Genomic DNA, 12,882 nt, shown 5'->3' on the forward strand with positions numbered 1-12,882 from the left:
GTTAGTACCTGGATGGGAGACCTCCTGGGAAAACTAGGTTGCTGCTGGAAAAGAGGTGTTAGTGAGGCCAGCAGGGGGCGCTCACCTTGTGGTCTGTGTCGGTCCTAACGCCCCAGTGTAGTGATGGGGACACTATACTGTCAAAGAGTACCGTCCTTCGGATAAACTGAGGTCCTGACTCTCTGTGGTCACAAAAAAATCCCAGGATGTCTTTCGAAAAATTAGGGGTGTAACCCCGGCATCCTGGCCAAATTTGCCCAGTGGCCTCTGTCCATCATGGCCTAATCATCCTATCATATATATATATATATATATATATATATATATATATATATACTAATTGACTTCATCACTCTCCACTCCACCAGTAAGCTGGTGTGTGGTGGGTGTTCTGGTGCAATATGGCTGCCGTTTCATCATCCAGGTGGATGCTGCACATTGGTGGTGGTTGAGGAAATTCCCACTTCTATGTGCTTTGAGTGCCGAAAAAAAGTGCTATATAAATGTAATGAATTATTTTAATTTTGAACGTATTCCCTTTTGGAATTGATCTTGTTTTGGATGCAGTGCCAACTACCTCATCAAACAAACAAAAATTATAAACAACAGCAGTGAGTCCAACGTTCAGCTCCTCGTCAAATAGATACTTGTAGATCAGAGGTTTTACACTTTTTTTTTTTTTTACATCTTTGTGTGTGTGTGTGTGTGTGTGTGTGTGTGTGTGTGTGTGTGTGTGTGTGTGTGTGTGTGTGTAAACATTTTTCAACTTTGAAGTGTTAGATTCTTTCGTTCATAATTTTTCAGATTTTTTTCCAAATAAAAATCAGTAAATTTATACCATTTATTTTTGTATATTTAAATTATATTTACAAAGTCTGTTGTTTGTACTTCAAATTTCTGTTTTCATTTTGCATTATTTACAACATTTTAACAACAAAAAATAACTTTTCCTGCTTTTTTGAAAGAAAAGATAATAAAAGATTATGCAAAATTATTTTGCTTTTCTTTTTTTAAAGAATTGCAATCTTTTAATAAGACATTTTTCTCCATTTTGACTTTATGCCCCTAAAAATATTTAAAAATAATGCAAAAATGTAATGCCACATAGTCAGAATTCAGAAATATCAAGTTGGATCTTACGAGAAAAAGTAAGGTGGCAATTTCATATGAATTTGTACAATGGGATTCGTACGGAAACAATGATTAGAAAAGATGTAAGCATGAAGGTCCATCCATAAACCTAACCGCCAGTGGGGTGTAAGCAGATTGTTAGAAAACGTACAAATGAGATTGTACAAATTCATACAATTAACCACCAATTCGCCAAAATGTAAAATAGTTACAAATTGCCATGCGTGTGTTGTCAACATTTTATTTTAAAGAAAGGTGGTAGTAGATCAGTAAGAAAACACTTTCCATTTAGAGACAGATATTTGACTGTGGACGACACTAAATGTTAGTAACAAAACTGTTTTGGTGACCACTGACTTTGAATGAATGGCCAAAAGAAAACACAAATTTCTCAACATTTTGCAGCAAACTATCCCTTTAACTAAAAAAATCAATTTAAAATCTAATCTCTGTCTCTGGTAGTGAATAACAGAGATGCTACATTCAGAGTTCAGTCCCCCTGGACTGAGCAGGGAAGCAGCTGCGCCTAACAAGTGGAGCATCAAAACTGTCATGGCTCATTCTCTAGCAAGACAAATCAGTTTAAGCAGGACACCACCACTCCACCAACCCTTTCCTCGTTTTTTCAACCAATCCCATTTATTGCTTTATTCACTACCTAACATGCATGTTCACACCAACTGGTATTTTAGGAGTAAATGCATGTATCTTTACTAGTATTGTACCCATGCACCATTTACTGACCCACATGTTTTTCCAAACCTTAATGAATTAATTTTATTGCAGTAAACTAAAGATGATATTTTGAAAAAAAACTTCTTTGCATACAATGAAAGTGATATGGGTCCAAAAGCTTCCGGCAGACGGCCGGTTTGTGTGCTGCCATGTACCCTGTGTGTGTAATAAGCAGAGTGTACGTGCGTTGTGCACCCGCCTATAGGCACACATTACTAACGCACGCTTTAAATAACAAAAAAAATATTGCTCCATTGACTTTAGACTTAGGTTTCAGCAGGTCAATGCGGCTTCTATTTCAGTTGCCTCAAAATAGCAACGCGTCAACAATGCGCTTGAACACACCTCGTTTTCAGACCAGCAGCCCATGGGCACACCAATGCGCGCAAATGCATTTGCTATTTAACATCGTTTTTTTTTTCACTGGTCAATTTTGAGATTTTGGGCTATTTGTCTTCAATGTCTTCTTTCAGACTTGTGGTGAAAAAAAGTCCAAAATACACATTTAGGTCTTTATTTTACTACACATTGTCTATTTGCGTCAGTAGATTTCTCCTAAATTCAACAAAAGTTGCCATTTAACACGCTGCTCCGCGATCTCTGTCTGCACCCTGTCATCACACATATCGTTGGACAGCTCTCTCTCTCTCCTGTACAATGTTGTTGGATCCAAATATGGTAATTTCCATTTTATCAGCAAACAATCGTGAAAGTATAATGGGCATTTAACTCTAAAAACGAAATCTCATTGGCTGATGTAAATTTCTGACAACGTGATTCGTTCAGATGCATCACGTGACGTGCTCTGACATTTCCAGAGTATTTTTGACTGTTTTTCTGTTAAGTTGAAGGCCATACATGCTGTGTTTACAAGTTGTTATGTGTTTTAGGTGGTTTGTATTGTTGTTGCTAATGATTTGATAAGATATTGTGTTTCTAAATAGTTTTTTACACTAAAAACTTGGAACTTTTACATTCCAAATCTTTAAGCGCCGTTTTCTCGAAATGAGTTTGTCATTCTCCAGTATAAACATCTCAGCCTATGTAGCACCTATGTACACCAGACTTTACAGTTATACACTTAGCAGTATTCTGAAGATATTTGCTGAGGGATTTGTTAATAAATCATTCCTGGCCTGATTTATGTGACATTTTAATCAAAAATATATGGCGAAAATCGTCATTTTGTCATACAGTAAATTTTAATTTCCTAGGTAATGAAAGCATATGTCCTGAAATCCCTCTCAATATTTTTTTCTCATCTTGTGTGTAAACAAAATGAAAAAATATTTTTGCACCTGGCTTTATCATATGTTCAGATCTATCTACCGAAAATATATGCAAAATTGCACATATTTAATGAGATAATGCCCAATTTGCCTAAATAAACACACAATGTAATACATTTTTTCTATATACTTGTGTAAGTAATCAACTGAGGAAGTTTCATGGTCATATCTATTATTTTATAATTTTACCCTATTCACCTGTAGTGTCTCGCCTTAAACAACGTGGCGCAGGACATGTAAATAATAACTGTGTCGGACAGAAACTAGAAAAACACTTGCCTCACGCTTGTCTTCATTGCCTTTGGTAGGGCCCAATGGCTCTCAATTAGAGCGCACTCCAGTTCCATATTTCACCACACATTTGTGGGGCGCTTTAGAGTTAGGGAGGGCTTCGAGACCGGCTGCCCCGCTTTGTATTCGGTTCGTTTTAATATACCCTGCTCATTTAACGACTTAAAATAGTCTAGGAAATCTGACACATTTTTGCTGCAGAATGCTTAACACATTAACAACATATTAATTCAGTGAATATAGAGGTCTATGTTTGGATGCATATTTTGACGAGCATTACAGACGAGCTGCGGCTGGTCACTGTGAATGCCAATGACGTGGTTTTCAGCACAGTGGGCAGACTGCAGAAAGTCCTCGACCTGTCACATCCAATGATTGATCATCAATCACTCTAACCATGCAACAAATTGGTAAATAAATTTGCCTTCGAGGGATTGCACTCTGGGTAGACTTTGCGTCAGAGCAGCGAAGCCTATAAAAAGCAACTGGTGCGCTCTGCCAGAGGCAAAGCCAATTCAACAGGCTTGCTGGGTTGTGTAGGAGGCTGGATATCACTCTGAAAACACTCGCTGAAACTTTCTCAACTTCTTTCTGTTGCATGCCATTTTCACAAACTTTAGTTGGTGATTGATTAATGTAAGGGAATGATATTAATAATGTGACTCTAGAACCATAATTGGAAATATTGCATTAGTTTGAGGATTGTTTCTTTTATAATATTTTAGGGTATACAATTGATGCTTGATTTTAAAAGATAACATGTTTGCAAACAAAATTGCAACAAAAAAAAGGATTATTTCTAAAAACTCCGGCCAAAGTGGAGATTTCTGAAAACACCGGTTATGTGTTGTCGTGTAAACTGGGAGAATGGGGGTTGTAGGTTCTCTCTTGTCGATTCTGAGGATTCTGATTGGCTTGCATGGCTTTATCCTTCTCCCTACACTGCCGCCCATAGGTTTGGCATAGTTATGATGGCGCTCGACGGCGTATTTATGCGGGTTGTGTGCACGATGTTATTATTGAAAACGGAGGGGGGGAAATATTCGTTTCTCTAAATACCCGGCTATGTGTAAATGTGGCCTTAAATAATAGTACTCTGGAACAAGCTGACAGACAGGGGAAACACAGATACACACAACGGAGATCGGACAAAGGCTGAAAGAAAGGGTGCATCTTAAGTAGCAAATAGAAATAAGATAATTGATCATCGATCACAGCTGGCACAAATGACCCCCTAATGATAGAAACCATAGAAACGAAGGAGTGGCGGAAAAATAACAAAGGAAAACAGGACAGATCAAAACACAAACTTATGTCCAAACATGCGCTGACATGTGACACTACTAGTGCCATGATTCTAAAGTTAACATCCAATGGACACTTTACTTTCCATAACAGTGGTCGCCAACCGTAGATCGTGATCGACTGGTTTATCTTTATCACTGTCCAGGTAACTCCCAAAAATAACAGCTCGATATGGTCGCTTATGCTCCCAAAATTTAATCTGTGCGACCTCAAAATGTATTTGGGAGCATTTGTGAGAGTTCTAATAATTGTTGTGGTGCGACCTTTTTTCTAGTGATGCACCGGTCGACCGGCCATAAATAGCCGGTTTGTGCTTTAAACACACGATCGGCAACTGGACGGTTTTTAGTTTCATTTTGGCTGATCTCTATTCCAGACTTGCACACAAACGACATTGCAATAGTTTCCCGAAATGCCATTTGTGTGTCATTTCTTTTCCATAAGTGTCACCTACTGTCAGAGAGTGAATTTGCATTTTCATTCAGTCCGTCTGTTTTTGTTTTATTGGGGTTTGTCTTATATAGCAATTTCACAAAGCTAAAGTCAGACTATTCTGTAAGTCTTGAAAGTATGTAATCTAATTTAAATAAAAAACAACTGGCCATGCTACATGTGTAGTATCTTTGTGATTGAAATGCCTGTTTGTACTGTTATAGAGCAAATTAACAACAAATACATTTGCTTAAACAAAGAAGAAGAAAGTTCTTAATCAAATGTAGAACCTACTCAGGCAGTATATGCGATTTCAGATGCAAAAGATGAGTAGAGAAAGGCTACAAACGACAGCTGAAGGCTAGACAAAGGAAGAGGTGCAATCTCTGCCCAAAAGTTATGCTTAAAAAGGTGCAAATCTTTTCTGAAATGTTCTGTCTCTGACTGAAAAGATCTGTTTTACATGTTCTGTGAGAAAATTGGGGAAGGAAGGTTCAGACTTGAATATACTCCACAGTTAGCCTGGTAAGCCATGTTTAGTCTGGCAACTCTCCATAGACGTGGCTTAATCCGAGGGGCGGGATAAACGGTTGTCTCTCAAAATCAATAGGATAGCGCTACAACCAACCAGAGCAACGAAGAAGGTGACGTAGTCAGAGCGACAAAGATCCGGTCCAGCAAAACTCCTAACACTTCTTCCTTTTTTAAAAATGATTTAAGTGCCGTTCTTTGCTCTTTTCTTAAAGAAAAACTTAACTCCAAGTCCTCCAGAGTCGCGGCCAAAGCCGATTCGAAAGACCGCTGTTCTCCATCCGCAGCCGCCATTCTTTGTTTTCAAGTGGCAGCCGTCGCAACTCTGTCGTCATATGTTAAGCCCGCCCTGCTTACTCTATACACGACGTGATTGGCCTGACCCAATTTAGGTTTTTGCAGCTAGAAGGTCTATGGAGAGTTGCTAGACTGCCCTGGCTGCAAAATACATTTTGCTGCCGCAAGGGTGCGTCTAGATTTCTAGGCTACTCCACAGTAGATTAGTTAAGAGTTTAAAAAAGAGGAAAAACTGCATTATAAAAAGGTTAGCTGTCTATTATGGGTTCGAGATGATAAACTGTCAACAGAAATGTTTTATGAAACTCTTATCAGTTGGGTAACGTGGTGGTGGCATGAAAAGAGGTCAAAAAATGCAACCATTTGGTCGCTGTCTTGAAATCCCTGTAAATGTGGATTAATTTTAACCAGCAGTAGTCATTTTTAAACAATAGTTGAGTTAAAACAGCCCAGCATGTAAACATTAAACATTTAGCCCAACACAGCTGGGTCAAAACCACTCTGTGCTAATTTCATCACTTTTTGATGGGCGCTGGGTTGCCAAAATAATCCAACATTTTTAGAGTGTGTTCTTTTCAAACTAGAGTGTTTTGTTGGAGTGTTTTCTCACACACCAAAATCTCTGAAAAACTCAAAAAGTTGTAATGCTGCTTAAGAGGAGGAATTAAAATCCTGTTGATTTGCTATAATACAGAGTTAATTATGTCAGTGTCACTGTCAGTGTTTATTACGGCTTTCAGTCTTGCCAACACTCAAAGCCTGAGGCTTTGGCCGTAGTGGGACTATTTTTGTTGGGAGGAAGAAAAACAAACCATAAATAACTGGTCAAAGTTGGTTTTAAACAAGTTACTCAATTTATTAAATAATCATAAAGCAACTTCGTTTAACTGTAGAAGCTGTATAACTGCTTTCATTATTTTCTGGACATGTACACGTCTTTCTTTCTTATCAGTAAATTCAACTTTTGATTATTACGATTGCCTGTTATGTTACTGTAGTCATTCTGTGTGTGTTAAAGTCCCCCTGTAGTGAAAATCAAGTTTTTAATGTGGTTTATATGTCTATGTGGTGTTTTTAATATGCTTTAAGACAGGCCATGTGCAAATTCATAAGTCAAAACCATTGCTGAGTATTTTCTCCTTAAAACTGCAGTGAACCAAAGACAGTCTCAAAAACGCGGTTTGAAATCGCTGGTGTTTCTTACGTCACAAGCTACCTTGTAACCAATCAGATCAACGTGTGATTGTCAACGAGTGGATCTCTGAGCTGGTGTGAGTGAGTGGAGGCGGGGCTCATTTGCATATTCATAGAACCACGTAAACTAAATGAGGCAAGGGTGTAGTTACATTCAAGCTATTTTAAGGCATAAATAAAAAAAATCAAGGAAAAAACATGTAAAACATTTAAATATGTCATTTTGGTGATCAAAGATGAGTTTTAATAGATACAATTATTGACTACAGGGAGACTTTAAAGTGAGTTTAATTTAAAACCCATTTTAAGTAAGTGTTAACCCAGCAATATAGTAATTTTTAAACAATAGTTGATTTAAAAAGCAGCCCAGCATGTTGGGTCAAACATTTAACTCAACTCAGGATTGGGTTCGTCCTTTTTTGACCCAGTGCTGGGTTGCCAACTGACCCAAAATGGGTTGATTTTAACCTTTTTAGAGTGTAAGCAATCCTATTCAGTAGCTTGCATAACATGGGATATACAGCCCAATCTCATTTAAGTGCGTATCTATACCACGAATGTTATTTCTCGTGCCATTTATACGCCAAAAATAGTTTTTGCGTGCATATGATACGCAGTTTTTGCGTGCATATTATACACACTTTATCGCGTGTAATACGCACGCACTCCCCACCCTAAGCCTACCAAAGGGATTTCAGTGCACAGCATATGCACACAAAAACATTTTTGGCGTATAAATGGCACGAGAAATAACATTCGTGGTATAGATAAGCACTTTCATGAGATCGTGTTGGGATATATCATGCATTTGTTCAAATAAAAAAAATATAGTAGTAATTCTGGTTGTATTAATGACTATGTCCACCAAGGCAAAATCTTGTGTTACATTTTTGTGTAAGATAATAAGACTGTAAAATGTTTTTAAAAAATGTCCATTTAAAAGACTTTATTGTGAGAATCAGTATAGCTTTATAATTAAGGCAGCTACAATCTCTTTAATGGGCTCGGTATAAAGTCCATTATGTGCTTCCTCCATTTTGGGCCACTGCTGGCTCGACAGCACATTAGCCACTACCAGCCTGAAGTGGGTGGTGTTTTGTTACATCATAAAATGTTATGAGAGCTATTACAGAAAGCCATCATCCTCTGCCACTCCATTGAGATGCTTGCAGAGATAGACATTCGGGGTGGGGGAAGGGCTCTCTTTAGAGACATTACTTTGCAGGTAAGGGCCTTACATAAAGGCTTTCAGTGTCTGGATACATCCGAACAGGTACAAAGTCGGGAAATATAAACACAATTGTTTGTTGTGTCTTGATAAAAACGGTTGTATCAAGTGAGCAACAATTAGACTATAGCAATCTAACTGCCAAGCTTTTTTTTGTTTATCTATACATTAGATACTTATTCCTAAATCAATCAATTCAACTAGTCACTATGCTATCAATTGTATGGGAATCTGATTCCATGATTCGGGTAACTATTCACTTACGACTAGTATATACTCCAGTTGATGCTAATTCCAGTTCACTTATTCTATACCTGTAACTATTCAAACAGCTACTAGTATCTATTGCAGTTTTCCTAGTACTAACTGACTGTTAATTAGACAGTATATACTAATTATTACTATTAAAAGTGTAAACTTAATAGTAAGAATCTAAAAGAAAAACTCTAAAACTTATTGGAATAAAAAAGTACTATTATCGGTAACACTTTACAATAAGGTTTCATTAATATTAGTTAACTACTTTAGTTAACATGAATTAAGAATTAACAATATGTCTACAGCACTTATTAATTTTAGTTAATGTTCATTTCGACATACTACATTATTAAAATCAAATGTTGTATTTGTTAACATTAGATAATGCACTGTGAACTAACATAAACAAACAATGAACAGCTGTATTTTTATTAAATACCATTAATAAAGATAAATAAATACTGCAACAAATGTAGGCTATTGCACAATGTTACATTAACCAATATTAACAAATGAGACCTAATTGTAAAGTGTTACCCTATTATAATGAATAGTTACTAGTAAAACTGAAGTAGGAACATGTGAATAGCAAAAATGTGATGCTGACTAAAGGAGATAGATGTCAAGTGTTGAAATAAGTACTAGTATCTCATGAACAAGTACTAGTGAACTAGTATTAATCTGTACACGATACTGTCTTGCAGTTTTTGTCCCTATGAGACCTCGAGTGAGGAAGGCAGAAAAATAATATAAAATAATATAAACCGAGTGCGCCGTCTAGTGGTAATTCAAGGAAAACCTCAGCAAGTAACCTCACAAGATAATGTTCAGCAGAAGTGGCAGAGCATGCGAAATGCAAATGTTGACAAAACTTTATAAAGGAAACTTACGGTAAAAGACGTACTCAGTGTAACTTGACCATATCTTGTCGTCAGTGTGTTGGTTGACGACCGAGGCCGTCACTGACGAGTTGCACGCGACCATCTGGAAACCACACTCCGAGAGCATGTCGAAAGAGCGCTCCAGGTGCTTGAACTTGAGGTAAAAGCGGGACGTGTACCTGTCAGGGGTCCTATCCGGGTCCCTGCTCTCGTTCAAGGTCTCGCCAAAAACTTCTTTGGCCAGCGCAATCCTCCCACATATCATAATCCGTGGCACCCTCCGGAATTTGGCATCGGTTTGACTCTCCCTACCCATCGTACAAGACCCGCGATATCCGACGGTTATGAACCCGCTTTTTCTGTCGGCGGGGACGAGCGAGGGCGGAGGGCACATTCTCTGGTCGCTGCCTTGAGACCCATCCTCGTAATCACTGTGGATGTATTCGTCGGGACTGGGCTTCAAGTCGTCCGGGGTTAAGAGTTTCACCAAATCAGGCAATTGAAAGTACTCCGCTTCTTTCCTCAGCCTCCCCTTCTCAGGGAAGTGGTCAGGGAGGACAACTTGCTTGTCTCTGAGGTAGTCTAACACATATCTGAACAAAAACCCATCCCGGTCGATGAAATAACGACCTTTGGGGTCCCTGGCGAGATCATTCGATGCGTTATTTTTAGGAGAGAATATTTTCCCCAAAAGGGAGCCAGGATTGCTGATTAACGTCACGTGTCGGGTATAATACACTTGCCCCCCGACGTTTAGTTCGATAACATCTGGAAAACTGTTGTCTTTAGCTTTAGAGTTTCCACTTAACGCCATTGTTTCAGTCATGGGTGCAAAAATATCCGAGGATGGAAAAGGCGGAAAAGTTCCCTCGGCAGCTTAGGAAACGGTTTAGTAAATACAGACGATGGACCATGCACATTAAATGGCAAAACAATAGCATTTCAAGTAATTGGAGCAGATACCTTACATTTTAAAAATCCACGAATTTTTTTTTTTTAAAAGAGCGAAAGGACGGTGAAATATCCAAGAAGAACTATAGCACGCGCGCACCAGAGAGTATGGGTTGCTCAGCAGCGTATGGACTGAGGCGCTTGTTTCTTCGCCTGAAAAAGCTTGTATGCAAACGGAAGCTGCTGTTTAAATTCTGCAAAAACATTATAGAATAAAAGTATTTTTTTCTGTTTGGCCGTTCCAAAGTTCAATGCAAGTTCTGCGGCGGTTTGAATCCAACTTTTGACGACCAAATCGAACCAGAATCTTTAGTTTTTAAAAGAAAACAATCGAAAACAGTTCAAAGCAAATGTTTCTACAATGGGGTTGATCGGTAATCCCAGCTGTTAAGAAGAAAATCCAGTGTGTGATCCTCTGCAATAATCCAGGGTTTTGCATGTTGGAAGGGTTTAGGAGTGAAGATGATGCAGCATCACTCCCTGCGCACGCGATCAGGGCTGTGGCGCGCCAGAAAATAACGCTTCAGCTGTTGTTGCCTCAGCGGGCGGGAAAAAAAAAAACATAATGGGTTATCAAAAATTACATCATCTTAAAGGAGTATGCACGCGATGCTGTGGCGTTGCTGGTTTTCGCGTCAGTGTAGGCTATATATCATTGTCAGCCAGTGTTCTATACTTGATTTGGTTACACGAAGGAAACCGATTTCCTGGAACATTTTGTGCTCTTGTGCTTTAATTAAAAAATTGTCCAATGACTTACTGTATTATTTTTTTTAGAAGTATTCTCAGGTTATGTGACGCTGTGAAGCCACAGTCAGTTTCAGAACCATGGACAGCGAACACCAAATCTCCTCTTCCCAGCTTGGTTCCCATCAGGGGTTCTTTACAGCAGGACTGACAAAGACCCTCACATGTCATGACACCCTTCCTAAAATACAAAAGCCATTTATACAGTAATGTATACAAATAATTAAGCATTATATTATAAAGATGGAAAGTCTTTTGAATTGCCATTGTTCTAAAAATAAATAAATGATTAAAATACTGAAATCTGAAATGTATTCATTTTGTATTAAGATGAGAGAGTATCTTTTTCTGCATATACTATTAGAGTAGAGGCAGCGATGAGGAGAAAATCCCCAGAAATATACAACCTTTACAAATAAACAATAAATACTTACTCACTTTCAAAAGACTGTTAATCTAGTAGTTCATCGTTTTGCCGATCCATGTAGTTTTGCTAAATTTCAGTTGTTTAAATGGTGCTTAAATCAATCATTTTCCCCAACTATAGCATTTTTTATCCCCTGAAAAACCTTTTATTGGTTTAATTTGATTATATTTTTACAAAAACCGAGTAGCTCCATCAATATTGAATAAAAAAACTATTTTTCTTCAATCTTCAATTTACTGTGGAAAGTAAGTTCATAGATAGAGCGACAGTGCATTCATTTGTAAGTAGGCCATGAGCTGTATTCATAAATGCATGCATGCCTTCACCTCTTGTATGCTGCTTCTTTTTCAAAGATATTTGAGTGTAGCAGTTGACATGGCTTACTTTAAATAGCTCAAACCCGACTCGCGTCTGGCAGATTTCCTGTTGTTTTTTCATGACTCTACATCTCTGAAAGCTTTGGCATTCTTAATTTTTGAAAAGCTTTTCTTTCCTTTTTCATTTGAAGGGTCTCTAAGGGCTCTCAGCAGGTAGCTGTATTTATCAGAGAGGAAATTTCTCTAATATGTTTCCTCAGCAGAATTGTCTTTGAAAACACAAAGCTTTATGTTTTCGGTAAACCAGTTAAACCAGGCAATAAATAAGTCTGACTTATAAAGCAGGTAGCTAGATTTAAGGATGGAGACTTTGACCTGTGATCATCTTTCTCCACAGTGTCTCCCTAATGTAAGGCTTTTTATTCATTTTTTATCAGCGCTTTTTATGATCATTCCACCGGAACGTTACCCAGTCCAAACTCAAGCTGTTCTAGTTTTAAAAGGTACAGATAACAGTTACAAAAGACTTTCCCGCTATCGCAAAGCAACCTTTTCATTTAACTAATTAAATGCTTCCGTAGAAAAGAACAAACCACCAAGCTTTCCTATTTTAGGATAGAGAACTTCTTTCGTGCTAGAGTTTAGATACCAGGAGTCTTCCCTGGAGAGGCAATTATTTCAATGATTTCAATGTTCCCTGCATGTTCTTTTTTGACTAATGTATTTGCGAAGGTCAGTTAAAGGTCTTCAAGGGCACTGTTTCCGAATAAACCAGGTCTAATTGATGTTTTATGTAATTTTACACAGCATTGGGGAGCAGATAGCAACAATTAACATAATGTAACTACATTTTTCAGTAGCTCGATGC

The 12,882-nt window shown here is 38.0% G+C and overlaps 1 protein-coding gene across 1 annotated transcript in view; it reads right to left on the minus strand.

The window, feature by feature from the left end:
- The window catches only part of kctd16b (potassium channel tetramerization domain containing 16b), a 103,358-nt gene extending 92,827 nt beyond the window's left edge, over positions 1 to 10,531 (minus strand). Inside the window, exon 1 of the mRNA XM_079585528.1 lies at positions 9,582 to 10,531. Within this exon, the coding sequence (XP_079441654.1) occupies positions 9,582 to 10,398 (817 nt within the window). The 5' untranslated portion in view covers positions 10,399 to 10,531. The remainder of the gene's footprint in view (positions 1 to 9,581) is intronic.
- Between the last annotated feature and the right edge of the window lie 2,351 nt (positions 10,532 to 12,882).

Source organism: Phoxinus phoxinus (genome assembly GCF_949152265.1).
Source record: "Phoxinus phoxinus genome assembly, chromosome: 17".
NCBI classification, from domain to species: domain Eukaryota; kingdom Metazoa; phylum Chordata; class Actinopteri; order Cypriniformes; family Leuciscidae; genus Phoxinus; species Phoxinus phoxinus.